This window comes from Ammospiza caudacuta, chromosome Z, assembly GCF_027887145.1.
Source record: "Ammospiza caudacuta isolate bAmmCau1 chromosome Z, bAmmCau1.pri, whole genome shotgun sequence".
Taxonomy (NCBI): Eukaryota; Metazoa; Chordata; class Aves; order Passeriformes; family Passerellidae; genus Ammospiza; species Ammospiza caudacuta.
This window is the reverse complement of record NC_080632.1, coordinates 5804036-5823820: the sequence shown is the minus strand read 5'-3', so window position 1 is coordinate 5823820 and position 19785 is coordinate 5804036. Positions and strand designations below refer to the sequence as shown.

The 19785-nt window shown below is 49.4% G+C and overlaps 1 protein-coding gene across 1 annotated transcript in view; it reads left to right on the top strand.

The window, feature by feature from the left end:
- The first annotated feature begins 3791 nt into the window (after positions 1–3791).
- LOC131571249 (serine/threonine-protein kinase PAK 2-like) overlaps positions 3792–19785 on the top strand; it is a 40970-nt gene continuing 24976 nt past the window's right edge. Inside the window, exons 1-3 of the mRNA XM_058823892.1 lie at positions 3792–4136; positions 9405–9479; positions 11224–11265. Coding sequence (XP_058679875.1) covers positions 3792–4136; positions 9405–9479; positions 11224–11265 — 462 coding nt within the window. The remainder of the gene's footprint in view (positions 4137–9404; positions 9480–11223; positions 11266–19785) is intronic.

Sequence of the window (19785 nt, the reverse complement as noted above, 5' to 3'; positions counted from 1 at the left end):
GAACAAATGGATGAGTGGGTTTCTGGGCCAGGTTTACCTGTGATGGCAAGGTCCTGCACATGAAGATAGAGGTGCAGATTGTCCCTATGCTCCTTATTCTGTGTCTTTCTAGGAACTAGAGGAATCCCGATGGAGCCTGTGAAGCACTTGAGCTTGGTAAGTCATGCTTCACTGTTCTTTATTGTTTTGGGCTTTATTTGTGAGCAGCATCCATTTGTAACATCAGCCAAGCCTGCTTCCTTCCTGGTGCCACTTATCATTTCAGTGAAGAGGAGGAAGGAGACGTTAACACTGTGATAATGACATCAGGACCATTTACTCCATAACTAGCTTAGAGTACGACTGTAGAGTAGGATTACAGAGAAGGATTGTAAATAAAGTTTCAGAAACTTCAACTCATCTGGAAGATTCCATTCTTTCTCACCCTGTGAATACGCTCACCATTTCTTTCTGAGTTGTCAGTTGTCCCTTGAATGTGCAAAGTTACATTTATGGCTTCTTTAGTGTGCTTTGAAAGTGGGGAAGGATCTTCTTCATTCATATTCTCCAGACCACAGTGCCTTTGGAATATGACCCACTGGCTGGTTTTTGCCTAGCTGTGGTATTTCTAGTTGAGACAGAAAGGGCAATGGCATTTGCAGGGAAAATCAAAAGAAGAATGGGGTAGCCCAAACATCCTGTGTGGATTCAGGCACTGAGCTATGATTCGAGAGCATTTGGGTTCCTGCCACATGGATTTGTATCCCTAAATGCAATTTCTTTGGTGGAAGGAGAGCCTTGCTCAAGTGAGAAAGCAGAAAGATCAGAGAGGGTGCTCGGGAAGGTCTCCTGTGGTGCAGAGCTGTCAGCGCCTCTGAGGTGAGAGCGGGCCCGGCCTTGGCCGGGGTGGAGCCCCAGCAGAGCACCGGCAGAGGCCGGAGCAGGCTGAGCCCCGGCAGAGGCAGGCTGGAAGGAGGCCCTTGGAGCTGGAAGAGGCAGCAGCCGGGCCCTGGGTGCCTGTTCCTGGCAGCGGGCGAATCCTCCGCTCTCAGAGCCCAGGTGGCAGCTGGCTGCTGCCGAGGGGAAGCGCAGCCGTGCTGGGCACAGCGCAGCCTGGAGGCATTGGCTGTCTGGAGTGTGCCCAGGAGCAGAGAAAGGCCCAGGGCAGCCGAGGGTTGCTGGGCTGCCTGAGGATTCCTCCTCTTCTGCCGGCTGCCCTGCAACTCCTGGCAAAGGTCAGCAGTGTGTGCAGCACTCTGGGCACCGGGGCAGGGAGCCGGGCTGCTTGGCAGGCTGGAGCGCAGGGCAGCCTCCTTCAGGCCCGGCTCTTGTGCCAGGGGAAGCGAGGCCAGCGTGAGGCAGGGACAGCTTGGCAGGGCACATCTGCAGGAGCCAGCGCCTCACGCAGCTCTGGGAGGAAGCGCCCACAATCCTGCAGTTCTGCACTGAGCCAGAGCAAAGGTGTGAGATGCAGAGTGTTTGGCAGGAATATTCAGGCCCACCAGGCCAGCTGCTTTGTGTTCTCTGACACACAGCAAGCGCTGTGCAATGCAGCTCTGAGCTGCTGGGAGAGAGGCAGTCGGGGATGTGCCTGAGGGTTTTGCTTGAGTAGTGAACTGATTAGGAAGGGAGCAGAAGAGTTGCAGTAGGCAACTTGTGGTTTTTTTATTAGTTTCAGAAGGAAAGATGCAGTGTTTCTTCACTCAGCTAAAGCACTTGCAGGATTTTTTAAAGAAATGCTTGTGTTTGGTTTCCAGAGTAGGAAGAAGAGGCGTTGGAAAAATGTTAAAGCGTAACAAATGGGGCTTAGCCTTGTGAATTCCTTGAGCTTTAACAGGCAGTGCTGAAGCCTGTATTCCCCCAATACAGTGCTTAATGCGTGCTAGTGGCTATACTAATCCTGAGAATAAAGAGAATGGTCTTTCCAAGAAGGTAGCTGGAATGCATTCAAGGGAAGAAAGTGTTTTTAGGATGCTCTTGATTAGTAAAGGAGAATTTGAATGGGAATATTTCTCAAACAACTGTCTCCAAGGCCCTGTCATATTTGATGTTTCAGCAGGTTGACAAGGCAATGAAGAAAAGTATCTTGTTTAATGGGTGGGAACTTGACCCTTTGTCCTGGTTGAGGGCAAATTTGGGAGAGAACCCCTGAAAGTGTTCCTCTAGAAAGCACATTCAATCAGCCCCTTTCCCAACCAGTTTGGGAGAAAATACCTCCTTGGAGAAGAGTGGAGAAAACTCTTTATTAAACAATAAAATATAAACAGTAATAAAGAATAAAACCCATTGCGGCTCCAAAAAAAAGACCAACTCAAAAAGTCTCCTCCGTGGGCTGTGGCTCAGCTCACTCAGTCTCCTGTCAGTCCCTGTGGTGCTGGAAATGCTGCAGCCCAGGCCCGGCTTGGTGTGTCACAGGTATGAGCTGCCAGTGCTCTTCTGGTGTTGATTCTGGAGAGGGTCTAAACAGGTCCAAAGAAAAGGAAAAAAAAAAAAAAAACCACAGTCCAGAGAACTTCTTTGCCTCAGCTAGCTAAAACTAACAAAAAGCGAAGGAGAACTCTCTCCTGCTGTCCATCCGCAGCCATCACAGTGCAGGAGCAGGAAATGTGGGGGAGTGAGTGAAGTTTCTGAAAAGAAACTCCATGCTTCTTCTCTCCCCCTCTTCACTCTTGGAACAAGTTTTAGGAGTGTAAAACTTATTATTCAGCAAAACCAGAACAGGTGACTGGGGATATAGTCAGGCCTGGACACCCTTGAAAGAGAAACAATGTATTGGTCAATCGGTGGGCAGTCAAGCTTTGAAAGGGGAGCAGTGCATAATGGAGCCCTTGGTGGCAGGGAGTCGGTATCCTGAGCCATCATGGCCTCATCTCACACACCGGCCATGTGTGGGCCGATGCTGTAACTGGGAAAATTCCACTCCTGAACAGGAGATACAGGGCCTGGTTCTGGGGTGGAGGGGTGAGAAGGATGAGACGCACAGCGTTTTGATCCAGGGGATGTCCTGGAAGTGCACTGCCTACCTGCCCCTGGTGCCGAGCACCACAATCCATCTCTTCCTGCTCAGCAGATTTTGGGAATCCAGGGGTTGGTATGTCACACTTCAGAGTAGGTATGAGGTCCTGGATAGAGAGACCCAACTAGATGATTTAGGAGAAAATTGTCTGCCCAGTGAACCCCCAAATTATGATTCATCTGTAAGATGGATCACTACCTCTAAGATCAAGAAGAAAAGAAGGGTAATCATAGTTGGTGATTCCCTTCTGAAGGGAACTGAGGGCCCCATATGTCAGCCAGACCCATCCCACAGGGATATCTGTTGCCTCCCTGAAGCCTGGGTACAAAATATCTCTGAGAGACTTCCTGGGCTGACTCAGCCCTCTGATTATTACCCACTGCTAATACTCCAGGCTGGTAGTGATGAGATTGAAAAGAGGAGTGTCAAGGCAATTAGAAAGGACTTCAGGGTACTGGGTCAGGTAGTTGATAGGGCAGGAGCACAGGTAGTGTTCTGCTCAGTCCCTCAGGTGGCGAAGGAGAATCCACATCATGAACAAGTGGCTTAAGTGTTGGTGTCATTGGCAAAATTTTGGATTCTTTGATCATGGGGAAACTTTTACAGCATCTGCTCTGCTGGAACCAGATGTGGTACATCTCTCTGTTAAGGGCAAAAGGTTTTTAGCTCATGAACTGGCAGACCTTGTTGAGAGGGCTTTAAACTAGGTTTGAAGGGGGAAGGGGAAGCAGCTTAGCTGTCTGGAAGCAGGCCCAAGGGTTGCAAGGCTAAGTTAGGGGTGAAGTCAGTAGCCCAGATGAGGTGCATGTATACCAGTGCACGCAGCTTGGGCAACAAACAAGAAGAGCTGGAGGCCATGGTGCAACTGCAGAGCTATGATGTAGTTACCATCACGGAAACATGGTGGGATGACTCACATAGCTGGAATACTGCACTGGATGGATACAAGTGCCTCAGAAGAGACAGGAAAGGAAGAAGAGGAGGAGGGGTGGCCCTTTATATTAAGCAGACTTTTGATGCCGTAGAAATTGAAACTAAGGAAGATGGAGTTGAATGTCTATGGGTAAGAATTAAGGGGAAGGCCAACAAGGCTGACACCCTACCGGGAGTCTGCTGTCGTCCACCCAACCAGGAAGAAGAGGTAGGTGACTTATTTTATAAGCAGCTAGGTAATGTTTCAAGATCATCAGCCCTTGTTCTTGTGGGTGACTTCAACCTACCAGACATCTGCTGGAAACTTAATACAGCAATAAAGAGGCAGTCCAGGAAATTCTTAGAATGCATGGAGGACAACTTTTTGTCACAGCTGGTGGGGGAACCCACCAGGGGAGGGACTATGTTAGATCTGCTGTTTGCAAATAGAGATGGGTTGGTGGGAGATGCGGTGGTTGGAGGTCGATTGGGGCAGAGTGATCATGAAATAATAGAGTTCTCAATATTTGGTGAAGTCAGGAGGAGCACCAGTAAGACTCTGGCACTGGACTTCCGGAAGGCAGACTTTGGCCTGTTTAGGAGACTTATTCAGAGCGTCCCTTGGGAAACAGCCCTTAAAAACAAAGGAGTTCAGGAAAGGTGGGCATGCCTCAAAATAGAGATCTTGAGGGCATAGGAACAGACTGTCCCTGTGTGCTGAAAGATCAGTCAGCAGGGTAAATGTCCAGCCTGGCTGGGCAAGGATGCTTTGGAGGAACTTCGGAATAAAAAGAGGATGTATCAGCATTGGAAGGAGGGTCAGGCCTCTAAGGAAGTATTCAAGAAGGCTGCTGGAGCATGCAGAAAAAAAAAATTAGGGAGGCCAAAGCTCATTTTGAACTTAAAATGGCAACTTCTGTAAAGGATAATAAAAAATGTTTTTACAAATACATTAATGCTAGAAGGAAGGGCAAGACCAGCCTTTGTTCTTTATTGGGAAAGGGAGGGAACTTAGTATCTGTAGATGAGGAGAAGGCAGAAGCGCTTAATGCCTACCTTGCCTCAGTTTTTAGTGGAAGATGACTTGCCCTCAAGACACCTGCCCACCTGGGCTGGTTGATGGTGTCAGGGAGCAGAATGGTCCCCACATTATCCAAGAGGAGGCAGTCAAAGAACTACTGAAATGCTTGGATGTTCATAAACCTATGGGACCAGACGGGATCCACCCCAGGGTAAGGAAAGAGCTGGCAAATGAGCTTGCAAAGCCACTCTCCATTGTTTACCAACAGTCCCGGCTCACTGGTGAGGTTCTGGATGACTGGAAGCTGGCCAATGTGGTACCCATTCACAAAAAGGGTGCAAAGGAAGATCCTGGTAATTATAGACCCGTCAGCCTGACCTCAGTACCTGGCAAAATAATGGAAGAGTTTATATTAAGTGCCATCACACAGTATTTACAGGATGGCCAGGGTATCAGACCCAGCCAGCATGGGTTTAGGAGGGGTAGTTCATGTTTAACCAACCTTTTATGACCAGGTAACCCACCTAGTGTATGCAGGGAAGGCTGTAGATGTTGTTTATTTGGATTTCAGCAAGGTCTTTGACACTGTCCCCCCCAGCATACTCCTAGACAAGCTGGCAGCCTGTGGCTTGGGCAGGAGCACTCTTTGCTGGGCTAGGAACTGACTGCATGGCCAGGCCCAGAGAGTGGTGGTGAATGGTGCTGCATCCAGCTGGTGGCCAGTCACCAGTGGTGTCCCTCAGCAGTCTGTGCTGGGGCCAGTTCTGCTTAATATTTTTATTGACGACATGGATGAGGGTTTAGAGTCTTTCATTAGCAAATTTGCAGATGACACTAAGCTGGGAGCATGTGTTGATCTGTTAGAGGGACGGAGGGCTTTGCAGAGGGACTTGGAATGGTTGGATTTATGGGCAGAATCTAATGGGATGAAGTTCAGTAAGTCCAAGTGCTGAGTCTTGCACTTTGGCCACAATAACCCCCTGCAACGTTATAGGCTGGAGACAGTGTGGCTGGACAGTGCTCAGGTGGAAAGGGACCTGGGGGTGCTGGTTGACAGTTGGCTGAACATGAGCCAGCGGTGTGCCCAGGTGGCCAAGAAGGCCAATGGCATCCTGGCCAGTATCAGCAATAGTGTGGCCAGCAGGAGCAGGGTAGTCATTCTTCCCCTGTACTCAGCACTGGTGAGGCCTCACCTGGAGTATTGTGTCCAGTTCTGGTTCCCTCACTTTAGGAGGGATGTTGAGATGCTTGGAGCATGTCCAAAGGAGAGCAACGAGGCTGGTGAGGGGCTGGGAGCACAAGCTGTGTGAAAAATGACTGACGGAGCTGGGGTTGTTCAGCCTGGAGAAAAGGAGACTTAGAGGTGACCTTATCACTCTCTTCAACTTCCTGAAGGGTGGCTGTAATGAGCTGGGGGTCGGTCTCTTTCTCCGGGCAACAACAGACAGAACAAGAGGACACAGTCTCAAGCTGTCTCAAGGGAGATACAGGCTAGAATTAGGGAGGAAGTTTTTCACAGAAAGAGTGGTCAAACACTGGAATGATCTACCCAGGGAGGTGGTGCAGTCACCATCCCTCGATGTGTTTAAAAAAAGACTGGATGTGGCACTTGGTGCCATGATCTAGTTGAGGTGTTAGAACATGGGTTGGACTCGATCTTAAAGGTCTCTTCCAACCTAGAAATTCAGTGATTCTGTGTGATTCTGTGTATTATTTGCTTTGCAGGCCTGGTTGTGTCTTAGGTTCTTTTGTGCATGGGTCTCCTCCTGAACCTGTGACAGTGACCACCAGGGACCTACAGGACACTCCTACTCTGATGTCAGTAAATTCTGAGAGTGATTGAAATATGTCGGATAAAACTGGAGCAATGTTTAGCATGTGAGTTTCCACAAAGTATTGAATATGTCTTAATTCCATGGATACAAAGTAGTAAGTGAGATTGCTGGGTGTGCATATGTAAGAGAAGTGATTCCCTATGCATGGAGTACTAAAATACAGTAATGCCTCCTTTCCAACCCTGAACTGGCAGCAGGGATCAGACCCTGCTTGGGAACTTTAATTTTGGCAACTTCTGTTAGCAGTTAAGAAAGGTCAAAATGAAACCTCTACAGCTGTTTTACTCTCATTCACCTTTTTGAGAGCCAAGGGTGGCCTGGGTGTGTGCAGAGCAGAGCAGCCCCAGAAACCCCTTGGCTTGCCCACCAGTTGTCATGCCTTGTTCCAGGTGTGCCCAGCTCTGGCAGGAGAAAGAGCCCGCAGCGCAGTGGGCACCGTGCCCTGCCCAGCCGGGGCTCTCTGGCACAGAGCAGCAGCAGCAGCAGCAGCACCGTTCAATCCGCTCCTGCCTTGGCTTCCCCTGGCACACAGAAGCCTCTGGAAATCAGCACCGCCAGTCGCGTTCCCAGCCTGGAGCAGCTCCTGCATGCAGGCAGATGCTGCCAGTTCGACTGCTTCCAAGGGGAATAAAGGGAGAGATGTACATGCACCAGAGCCCTGGGCATGTCCAATAATGTGCAAATATGTGGGGAGATTTTGTAGGAATGATTTCAGCTGTTATGCCAGCAGTGGCTTCTCTCCTGGTTCTGTGCAATGCTGTGGGCCATTTTCTTGGCCTGGTTTTCTTTGCTTGGGTCCCATCTGAGTGCTCAATTGGGGTCCATCCTGTAGCTGCTTTGTGCACTCTTGGAGTTCCTCTTGGATCTCTTGAACAACAGGGTTTGGCCCATGACGGGAATTTGTGCTGCTTTTTGACAGAGGAGAACTTTGCAGGCTATTTTGTGTTTGCTGCAGGGAAGGTTGGTTATTGCTTGGCATAAACTCACAGACCAACATAGAAGGTTTGCTTTGTGATGTCAGGGCATGGTTTCCACGTTGTCGTAGTGACATCAGAAGGTTGCCTTGGTGCACAGAAGGCCTGAGTGTCAGAGCAGCTGTAGGTCTTGCTGAGAGCAGGAGCATCCTCCTGGTTAAGACATTTGTCATTGGACAGCTGCGCACTGACAAGAGCCTTGTCTTTCCAACTGTGTAAGCACAGCCTGCACACCTGTAGAGCAGTGCCACAATGAGGGAGGAACTCACTGCTGCAGTTTTTGCTGCTTTTACCATCTTTTATTCTGCTTATTACCTGACTCAGCTGGCACGTAAGTAGAGGTTTTCCCTGGCTGTAACCTAACCGATAACTTTTGTATGCCTTCCTGCTCTTTCTTAGTGACTCCATTGAATTAGAAAGAAAAGAATATTAGGAGGCCATTGGTTGTGTAAGGCTCCTGTCAAGTCATTCAGCTAAAAAAGGGGTTTCTGTACCCACAGGGGCAGCATTTGCAAGGGAACCTGGAAGGACAAGCAAGACAGCTTTGGAAATGTAGACTGGCAGACTGCAACCTCTGCAGTTGTTCCCAGAATTCAGGGAAAGCTTCTTTCTTTCTAAATTTTGTCATGAAAGGGGATTTCACTGTCTAATTTGATCTTTTACTGAGTACTAAAATATTGATTCCCTTTGCAAGGAAGTGCAAACTCCAAAACAGTAAATGTCTGCTCCAGAACCCTGGAGCTGCTGCTGTGCTGTTTCACAATAGAACTGCCAGAGCTCAGGAGGATTTTGGGAAAGCTTTTCTGGGCAACTTGTTTCCAGCAAGTTAATGAGAATTAGGGTATGCAAATGATTTTTTTAAAAAAAGTACCTAAGGGAGAGGATAAAAAAAGCTGCTTGATGTGTTTGGTAAAACAGGAGCATTGAGTGTTACAGATGAATTTGCATTTTCTTGGTCATGTTTGTATTCATTTACTGGCAAAACAGGCCAAAGTGTAGGCACAAGCAAGAATATTGTCCTGATCTCTTGCTGGCCGTGTGAATGAAATGTGTCTCCTGGAGGGATTTTGTGAAATGGGAAATCATCTGTTTGGGTTGTCTTGTTCTGAGGGATTCAGCAGCCCAAGCAGTTTTCTCATAGCCTTTGTTCATTTTCCCTTGCCCACTACAGGTCAACTGAAGCATGTATTCAGAGGTGCTGATGATGAGGTGAGTGAGAAAGGGAGATTTCATGTTCATTTCTTGTGTTAAGGAATTGTAGAGCCAGCTGTCAGCTTGGCCAGTACAGTAGAGGGTAGAGGGCCAGCTAGGGAGGCTGAAAGGAAATAATTTTCATGCCTTGGACAAAAACAAAAAAGGAATAAGTGGATATTTTTAAATTTCCATCTCAGAGTCCTGAAAAATATGAACTAAGTTTGGCAGAGAGAATGTCGTATCCTGACAGTAGCTAGAGGGACGTACTGAACTAAGAGCAATTTCCTATAGATTAGAATTAGCCCATTTCAATTTAGTCAGAGTGACTGAGAATTCTATTCCTATAGATTTAGAATCCAATTGCAATCAAAGTTTCTCATTCCTCCTTAGAAGATGTGGTGGTAAATGTGAAAAGAAATGAGTTTCTGAATGATAGGTGACGGCCTGTCCCTCATGCTTCTCTCGTGCCACAGCTGACAGAACCAACAGCTGTCTCTCCTCTGGCTCCCGCTGCTCCTGGAGAAGAAGCCCAAGAGGAGCAAATTGAGGTGTATGAGCACCAGACTCCATCAGTGCTCACACCAGAGCCTGGATATCCTGAGCCTGTAAGTGCCAGTTGTGTGTGGTGCTGTCTTTCGAGCAAGGCAGAGGTGCAAGTTTTGGAGCAGCCAGCGCTTCCTGTTGCTGGCTGAGGAGGCTGAGTGCTGGAGTGCTGCAAGGAGCTCAGGATTTCCTGCCGGCAACAACAGCAGAATTAGGCCTTTGACCTGGGATGTTGAGGCCGAAAAAGCTGGTGCCCAGAGAGATTGGCTCAGGGAAACTCTGTCTCTGGGCTTCTGAAGGTCTGTAGACGGGGAGCATGTGGTAGTATTGGAGGTCACGGGACTTTGTTTCCTTTTATTCCCATTTTGGAAAGGTGTGTTTGGCTTGTGAAATTAGTCTATAGATTTCTTGAGTTATTCTTCAGTTCTACAAAGTCTTTTTGGCCAGGTGTCATTCGGCTTTTCATAAGGTGCAAGGAAACAGTTGTATTGTCCATGAAGGTATGGGAGCAATCCTTGTCCTGTGTGGCCAAAGAAACAAATGGCATATTATGAAGCCCTCTAGTGAGGCATAAGGCAGAAGGGGAAAGTTTCTTTTGATGCATTTATGATGAAGTCAGCTGCTTTGGCAAGAGCCTTGGAGCCTGGAGAGGGGATGAAGCTGCAAGTCCTTGACTGCTGTCTTGTGTTGCTCAGAAGAGGAACATGTAGAAATGGTGGATGCTGTATTTGAACTCAAACAGGCCATGCTGTGGCTGGGGAACTGCATGGGTTAAAAGGCCCCAGGGTTGCAGTAGAAAATCAGCTGAAAAAGAGCCAGGCTGGGACCAGGTGGCCAAGAAGGCCAAGGGCATGGTGGGCTGGGGCAGCAGAACTGGGGCAGCAGGAGCCGGGCAGTGAGCGTGGCCCTGTGCTGGGGAGCATAGCGGCCACAGCTGAAGTGCTGTGTGCAGCTGTGGGCCCTGGGAAGCAGAAAGTCATGGAGGGGCTGCAGTGTGTGCAGAGGAGGACAGGGGAGCTGGGCAAGGGAGTGCAGCACAAGCCCAGTGGGAGGTGCTGGGGAAGCTCTAGTCTGGACAATGGGAGGCGCAGGAGGGACCTTCAGGCAGAATTCCATCAATCCCTACACTACAGTGCTCAGCACAGTTGCTCTTTCCCTATCAAACATGCCCACACTGAATCCAAGTGCTTTAGACTCGGGAATGGGTGATACTTCTATCTTGTGGTTTGCTAGAAGAGGAAGCCCTGTTTGTTTTCTCTTTTTCCAGCAAGAAATGATACTTCTGCACAACGTTTCCTGATCTGTTGCGGCACTGGATGAGATTGTGATCCACTTTGAGTTTTCCACGTCTGTAGCAGCAGTAGCAATGGATTGCTGTCTCTTTCCAACTCTTCCAATTCAGAGTTTTCAGGAACTAAAGCTGCGTTTTACAGAGAAAACGTTGCTTACTGATAGCAGCCATGGAGCAATATCAACCTCATATCCATCGAGAGTTCTATTCACTTGGCTCATATTAATTTGGTGGGTGGGACTTAGAATCCATGTGTTGCTATGAAATGTTCTGATTTCTCCTCAGAAGATGTGGTGGTAGATCTGGAAAGAAATGAGGTTCTGAATGATAGGTGGTGACCTGTCCCTCTTGCTTCTGTCTTGCCACAGCTGACAGAACCAAGAGCCATCTCTCCCCTGGCTTCCGCTGCTCCTGGAGAAGAAGCCCAAGAGGAGGATATTGAGGCGAATGATCACCAGGCTCCATCACTAGTCACAGCAGAGCCTGAATATTCTGAGCCTGTAAGTGCCAGTTGTGTGTGGTGCTGTCTTTCAAGCAAGGCAGAGGTGCAAGATTCGGAGCAGCCAGCACATCCTGTTGCTGGCTGAGGATGCTGAGTCCAGGAGTGCTGCCAGGAGCCAGGGATTTCCTGCAGGCAGCGACAGCAGAACTTGGCCTTTGACCTGTGATGTTGAGAGTCCAAAGGGCTGGTGCCTGTGGGAAAGCATGTGGCTGCTTGGCTCGGGAAAGCTCTGTCTCTGGGCTTCTGCAGCGCTGTGGCTCAGGGCACACGTAGTAGTGCTCGATGTAACAGGCATTTGTTTCTTTGTTTTCCCTTGATGGAACGTTGTGTTTGTCTTGTGAAATTGATCTGCAGTTTTCTTGAGTTATTCTGCAGTTCAACAAATTCTTTTAGGCCAAATGTCTTTTATCTTTTGATAAGCTGCACGGTGATGGTTGTGGATGAAGCTGTGGGGATCCATTCTTGTCATGTGTGGCCAAAGAAAGGAAGCACAGAGTTGGGAAGCCTTCTTGTGAGGCAAAAAGCAGAAGGGGCAAGTTTCCTTTGTTGCACTTAGTGATGAAGTCTGCAGCTTAGGCAAGAGCCTTGAGCCTGGAGTGGGGCTGAAGCTGCAAGTCCTTGACTGCTGTCTTGTGTTGCTCAGAAGAGGAACATGTAGAAATGGTGGATGCTGTATTTGAACTCAAACAGGCCATGCTGTGGCTGGGGAACGGCATGGGTTAAAAGGCCCCAGGGGTGCCATAGAAGATCAGCTGAACTAGAGCAGCCAGTGGCCAGGTATCCAGGAAGGCCAAGAGCATTGTGGCCTGTGCCAACAGTGCTGGGGCAGCAGGAGCCGGGCAGTGAGCGTGGCCCTGTGCTGGGGAGCACTGCGGCCACAGCTGGAGTGCTGTGTGCACTTGTGGGTCCTGGGAAGCAGAAAGTCATGGAGGGGCTGCAGTGCGTGCAGTGGAGGACAGGGGAGCTGGGCAAGGGAGTGCAGCACAAGCCCAGTGGGAGGTGCAGGGGACGTTTAGTCTGGACAATGGGAGGCACAGGAGGGACCTTCAGGCAGACTTCAATCAATCCCTACACAACAGTGCTCAGCACAGTTGTTGTTTCCCTATAAAACATGCCCACACTGAATCCAAGTGCTTTAGACACGGGAATGGGTGATACTTCTATCTTGTGGTTTGCTGGCTAGTTGGTTTGCTGGCTAGTTGGTTTGCTAGAAGAGGAAGCCCTGTTTGTTTTCTCTTTTTCCAGCAAGCAATGATACTTCTGCACAATGTTTCCTGCTCTGTTGCGGCACTGGATGAGATTGTGATCCACTTTGAGTTTTCCACATCTGTAGCAGCAGTAGCAATGGATTGCTGTCTCTTTCCAACTCTTCCAATTCAGAGTTTTCAGGAACTAAAGCTGCGTTTTACAGAGAAAACGTTGCTTACTGATAGCAGCTATGGAGAAATATCAACATTATATCCATCGAGAGTTCTATTCACTTGGCTCATATTAATTTGGTGGGTGGGACTTAGAATCCATGTGTTGCTATGAAATGTTCTGATTTCTCCTCAGAAGATGTGGTGGTAGATCTGGAAAGAAATGAGGTTCTGAATGATAGGTGGTGACCTGTCCCTCTTGCTTCTGTCTTGCCACAGCTGACAGAACCAATAGCCATGTCTTCCCTGGCTCCTGCAGCTCCTGGAGAAGAAGCCCAAGAGGAGGATATTGAGGCGAATGATCACCAGGCTCCATCACTAGTCACAGCAGAGCCTGAATATTCTGAGCCTGTAAGTGCCAGTTGTGTGTGATGCTGTCTTTAGAGCAAGGAAGAGGTGCAAGATTCGGAGCAGCCAGCGCTTCCTGTTGCTGGCTGAGGATGCTGAGTCCTGGAGTGCTGCAAGGAGCTAGGGATTTTCTGCAGGCAGTGACAGCAGAACTTGGCCTTTGACCTGTGATGTTGAGAGTCCAAAGGGCTGGTGCCTGTGGGAGAGCATCTGGCTGCTTGGCTCAGGAAAGCTCTGTCTCTGGGCTTCTGCATTGCTATGGCCGAGGGCACACGTGGTAGTGCTGGAGTTCACGGGCATTTGTTTCTTTCTTTTCCCTTGATGGAAAGGTGTGTTTGTCTTTTGAAATTGGTCTGCAGTTTTCTTCTGTAATTCTTCAGTTCTATCATGTCTTACTGCCTAGCTGCCTTTTTGCTTTGATAAGCGGCAAGGAGATGGTTATGACGTCTATGAAGCTGGGCAGGCTCATTCTCCTCCCATGTGGTCAAAGAAACAAAGTGCATATTATGAAGCCTTCTCAAGAGGCAAAAAGCAGAAGGGGCAAGTTTCTTTTGATGCATTTTGTGATGTAGTCTGCTGCTTTGGAAAGTGCATGTGAGCCTGGAGTGGGGCTGAAGCTGCAAGTCCTGGACTGCTGTCTTGTGCTGCTCCAGAGGGGAAGGCTATCTTGAAATGGTGGATGCTGTATCTGAAGTCAAAGAGGCAACTTTGTAGTTGGGGAGCTGCGTATGCGAAAGGACCTAGGCGTTCTGCCAGTCTTGAGCAGCTGAAGATGAGGCAGCATGTGGCCAGATGGGCAAGAAGGCCAAGGGCATGGTGGGCTGGGGCAGCAGCAGTGGGGCAGCAGGAGCAGGGCAGTGAGCGTGGCCCTGTGCTGGGCAGCGCTGCGGCCACAGCTGGAGTGCTGTGTGCACTTGTGGGCCCTGGGAAGCAGAAAGTCATGGAGAGGCTGCAGTGTGTGCAGAGAAGGACAGGGGAGCTGGGCAAGGGAGTGCAGCACAAGCCCAGTGAGGAGGACCTGAGGGAGCTTTAGTCTGGACAACGAGAGGCACAGGAGGAACCTTCAGGCAGACTTCCATCAATCCCTACCCGACGGTGCTCAGCACAAGGGCTGTTTCCCTACCAAAAATACCCACACTGAATCCAAGTGCTTTAGACACTGGAGTGGGAGACACTTCTCTCTTGTGGTTTGCTGGCTAGTTGGTTTGCTAGAAGAGGAAGCCCTGTTTGTTTTCTCTTTTTCCAGCAAGCAATGATACTTCTGCACAATGTTTCCTGCTCTGTTGCAGCACTGGATGAGATTGTGATCCACTTTGAGTTTTCCACGTCTGTAGCAGCAGTAGCAATGGATCGCTGTCTCTTTCCTACTCTTCCAATTCAGAGCTTTCAGGAACTAAAGCTGCGTTTTACAGAGAAAACGCTGCTTACTGATAGCAGCTATGGAGAAATATCAACCTCATATCCATCTAGTGTTCTATTCACTTGGCTCATATTAATTTGGTGGGTGGGACTTAGAATCCATATGTCGCTATCAAATGTTCTGAATTCTCCTTAGAAGATGTGGTGGTAGATCTGGAAAGAAATGAGATTCTGAATGATAGTTGACAGCCTGTCCTTTATGCTTCTCTCTTGCCACAGCTGACAGAACCAAGAGCCATGTCTCCCCTGGCTCCTGCTGCTTCTAGAGAAGAAGACAAAGAGGAGGATATTGAGGCGAATGATCACCAGGCTCCATCACTAGTCACAGCAGAGCCTGAATATTCTGAGCCTGTAAGTGCCAGTTGTGTGTGATGCTGTCTTTAGAGCAAGGTACAGGTGCAAGATTCGGAGCAGCCAGCGCTTCCTGTTGCTGGTTGAGGATGCTGAGTCCTGGAGTGCTGCCAGGAGCTAGGGATTTTCTGCAGGCAGTGACAGCAGAACTTGGCCTTTGACCTGTGATGTTGAGAGTCCAAAGGGCTGGTGTCTGTGGGAAAGCATGTGGCTGCTTGGCTCGGGAAAGCTCTGTCTCTGGGCTTCTGCAGCGCTGTGGCTCAGGGCACACGTAGTAGTGCTCGATGTCACAGGCATTTGTTTCTTTGTTTTCCCTTGATGGAACGTTGTGTTTGTCTTGTGAAATTGGTCTGCAGTTTTCCTGAGTTATTCTGCCGTTCAACAAATTCTTTTAGGCCAAGTGTCTTTTGTCTTTTTATAAGCTGCACGGTGATGGTTGTGGATGAAGCTGTGGGGATCCATTCTTGTCATGTGTGGCCAAAGAAAGGAAGCACAGAGTTGGGAAGCCTTCTTGTGAGGCAAAAAGCAGAAGGGGCAAGTTTCCTTTGTTGCACTTAGTGATGAAGTCTGCAGCTTAGGCAAGAGCCTTGAGCCTGGAGTGGGGCTGAAGCTGCAAGTCCTTGACTGCTGTCTTGTGTTGCTCAGAAGAGGAACATGTAGAAATGGTGGATGCTGTATTTGAACTCAAACAGGCCATGCTGTGGCTGGGGAACGGCATGGGTTAAAAGGCCCCAGGGGTGCCATAGAAGATCAGCTGAACTAGAGCAGCCAGTGGCCAGGTATCCAGGAAGGCCAAGAGCATTGTGGCCTGTGCCAACAGTGCTGGGGCAGCAGGAGCCGGGCAGTGAGCGTGGCCCTGTGCTGGGCAGCGCTGCGGCCACAGCTGGAGTGCTGTGTGCACTTGTGGGCCCTGGGAAGCAGAAAGTCATGGAGGGGCTGCAGTGTGTACAGAGGAGGACAGGGGAGCTGGGCAAGGGAGTGCAGCACAAGCCCAGTGAGGAGGATCTGAGGGAGCTTTAGTCTGGACAACGAGAGGCACAGGAGGAACCTTCAGGCAGACTTCCATCAATCCCTACCCGACGGTGCTCAGCACAAGGGCTGTTTCCCTACCAAAAATACCCACACTGAATCCAAGTGCTTTAGACACTGGAGTGGGAGACACTTCTCTCTTGTGGTTTGCTGGCTAGTTGGTTTGCTAGAAGAGGAAGCCCTGTTTGTTTTCTCTTTTTCCAGCAAGCAATGATACTTCTGCACAACGTTTCCTGCTCTGTTGCGGCACTGGATGAGATTGTGATCCACTTTGAGTTTTCCACGTCTGTAGCAGCAGTAGCAATGGATTGCTGTCTCTTTCCAACTCTTCCAATTCAGAGTTTTCAGGAACTAAAGCTGCGTTTTACAGAGAAAACGTTGCTTACTGATAGCAGCTATGGAGAAATATCAACCTCATATCTATCGAGAGTTCTATTCACTTGGCTCATATTAATTTGGTGGGTGGGACTTAGAATCCATGTGTTGCTATGAAATGTTCTGATTTCTCCTCAGAAGATGTGGTGGTAGATCTGGAAAGAAATGAGGTTCTGAATGATAGGTGGTGACCTGTCCCTCTTGCTTCTGTCTTGCCACAGCTGACAGAACCAATAGCCATGTCTTCCCTGGCTCCTGCAGCTCCTGGAGAAGAAGCCCAAGAGGAGGATATTGAGGCGAATGATCACCAGGCTCCATCACTAGTCACAGCAGAGCCTGAATATTCTGAGCCTGTAAGTGCCAGTTGTGTGTGATGCTGTCTTTAGAGCAAGGAAGAGGTGCAAGATTCGGAGCAGCCAGCGCTTCCTGTTGCTGGCTGAGGATGCTGAGTCCTGGAGTGCTGCAAGGAGCTAGGGATTTTCTGCAGGCAGTGACAGCAGAACTTGGCCTTTGACCTGTGATGTTGAGAGTCCAAAGGGCTGGTGCCTGTGGGAGAGCATCTGGCTGCCTAGCTAAGGGAAGCTCTGTCTCTGGGCTTCTGTAGCGCTATGGCCAAGGGCATACGAGGTAGTGCTCGATGTCATGGGCATTTGTTTCTTTCTTTTCCCTTGATGGAAAGGTGTGTTTGTCTTTTGAAATTGGTCTGCAGTTTTCTTCTGTAATTCTTCAGTTCTATCATGTCTTACTGCCTAGCTGCCTTTTTGCTTTGATAAGCTGCAAGGAGATGGTTATGACGTCTATGTAGCTGGGCAGGCTCATTCTCCTCCCATGTGGTCAAAGAAACAAAGTGCATATTATGAAGCCTTCTCAAGAGGCAAAAAGCAGAAGGGGCAAGTTTCTTTTGATGCATTTTGTGATGTAGTCTGCTGCTTTGGAAAGTGCATGTGAGCCTGGAGTGGGGCTGAAGCTGCAAGTCCTGGACTGCTGTCTTGTGCTGCTCCAGAGGGGAAGGCTATCTTGAAATGGTGGATGCTGTATCTGAAGTCAAAGAGGCAACTTTGTAGTTGGGGAGCTGCGTATGCGAAAGGACCTAGGCGTTCTGCCAGTCTTGAGCAGCTGAAGATGAGGCAGCATGTGGCCAGATGGGCAAGAAGGCCAAGGGCATGGTGGGCTGGGGCAGCAGCAGTGGGGCAGCAGGAGCAGGGCAGTGAGCGTGGCCCTGTGCTGGGCAGCGCTGCGGCCACAGCTGGAGTGCTGTGTGCACTTGTGGGCCCTGGGAAGCAGAAAGCCATGGAGGGGCTGCAGTGTGTGCAGAGGAGGACAGGGGAGCTGGGCAAGGGAGTGCAGCACAAGCCCAGTGAGGAGGACCTGAGGGAGCTTTAGTCTGGACAACGAGAGGCACAGGAGGAACCTTCAGGCAGACTTCCATCAATCCCTACCCGACGGTGCTCAGCACAAGGGCTGTTTCCCTACCAAAAATACCCACACTGAATCCAAGTGCTTTAGACACTGGAGTGGGAGACACTTCTCTCTTGTGGTTTGCTGGCTAGTTGGTTTGCTAGAAGAGGAAGCCCTGTTTGTTTTCTCTTTTTCCAGCAAGCAATGATACTTCTGCACAATGTTTCCTGCTCTGTTGCAGCACTGGATGAGATTGTGATCCACTTTGAGTTTTCCACGTCTGTAGCAACAGTAGCAATGGATTGCTGTCTCTTTCCTACTCTTCCAATTCAGAGCTTTCAGGAACTAAAGCTGCGTTTTACAGAGAAAACGCTGCTTACTGATAGCAGCTATGGAGAAATATCAACCTCATATCCATCTAGTGTTCTATTCACTTGGCTCATATTAATTTGGTGGGTGGGACTTAGAATCCATATGTCGCTATCAAATGTTCTGAATTCTCCTCAGAAGATGTGGTGGTAGATCTGGAAAGAAATGAGATTCTGAATGATAGTTGACAGCCTGTCCTTTATGCTTCTCTCTTGCCACAGCTGACAGAACCAAGAGCCATGTCTCCCCTGGCTCCTGCTGCTTCTAGAGAAGAAGACAAAGAGGAGGATATTGAGGCGAATGATCACCAGGCTCCATCACTAGTCACAGCAGAGCCTGAATATTCTGAGCCTGTAAGTGCCAGTTGTGTGTGATGCTGTCTTTAGAGCAAGGTACAGGTGCAAGATTCGGAGCAGCCAGCGCTTCCTGTTGCTGGTTGAGGATGCTGAGTCCTGGAGTGCTGCCAGGAGCTAGGGATTTTCTGCAGGCAGTGACAGCAGAACTTGGCCTTTGACCTGTGATGTTGAGAGTCCAAAGGGCTGGTGTCTGTGGGAAAGCATGTGGCTGCTTGGCTCGGGAAAGCTCTGTCTCTGGGCTTCTGCAGCGCTGTGGCTCAGGGCACACGTAGTAGTGCTCGATGTCACAGGCATTTGTTTCTTTGTTTTCCCTTGATGGAACGTTGTGTTTGTCTTGTGAAATTGGTCTGCAGTTTTCCTGAGTTATTCTGCCGTTCAACAAATTCTTTTAGGCCAAGTGTCTTTTGTCTTTTTATAAGCTGCACGGTGATGGTTGTGGATGAAGCTGTGGGGATCCATTCTTGTCATGTGTGGCCAAAGAAAGGAAGCACAGAGTTGGGAAGCCTTCTTGTGAGGCAAAAAGCAGAAGGGGCAAGTTTCCTTTGTTGCACTTAGTGATGAAGTCTGCAGCTTAGGCAAGAGCCTTGAGCCTGGAGTGGGGCTGAAGCTGCAAGTCCTTGACTGCTGTCTTGTGTTGCTCAGAAGAGGAACATGTAGAAATGGTGGATGCTGTATTTGAACTCAAACAGGCCATGCTGTGGCTGGGGAACGGCATGGGTTAAAAGGCCCCAGGGGTGCCATAGAAGATCAGCTGAACTAGAGCAGCCAGTGGCCAGGTATCCAGGAAGGCCAAGAGCATTGTGGCCTGTGCCAACAGTGCTGGGGCAGCAGGAGCCGGGCAGTGAGCGTGGCCCTGTGCTGGGCAGCGCTGCGGCCACAGCTGGAGTGCTGTGTGCACTTGTGGGCCCTGGGAAGCAGAAAGTCATGGAGGGGCTGCAGTGTGTACAGAGGAGGACAGGGGAGCTGGGCAAGGGAGTGCAGCACAAGCCCAGTGAGGAGGATCTGAGGGAGCTTTAGTCTGGACAACGAGAGGCACAGGAGGAACCTTCAGGCAGACTTCCATCAATCCCTACCCGACGGTGCTCAGCACAAGGGCTGTTTCCCTACCAAAAATACCCACACTGAATCCAAGTGCTTTAGACACTGGAGTGGGAGACACTTCTCTCTTGTGGTTTGCTGGCTAGTTGGTTTGCTAGAAGAGGAAGCCCTGTTTGTTTTCTCTTTTTCCAGCAAGCAATGATACTTCTGCACAACGTTTCCTGCTCTGTTGCGGCACTGGATGAGATTGTGATCCACTTTGAGTTTTCCACGTCTGTAGCAGCAGTAGCAATGGATTGCTGTCTCTTTCCAACTCTTCCAATTCAGAGTTTTCAGGAACTAAAGCTGCGTTTTACAGAGAAAACGTTGCTTACTGATAGCAGCTATGGAGAAATATCAACCTCATATCCATCGAGA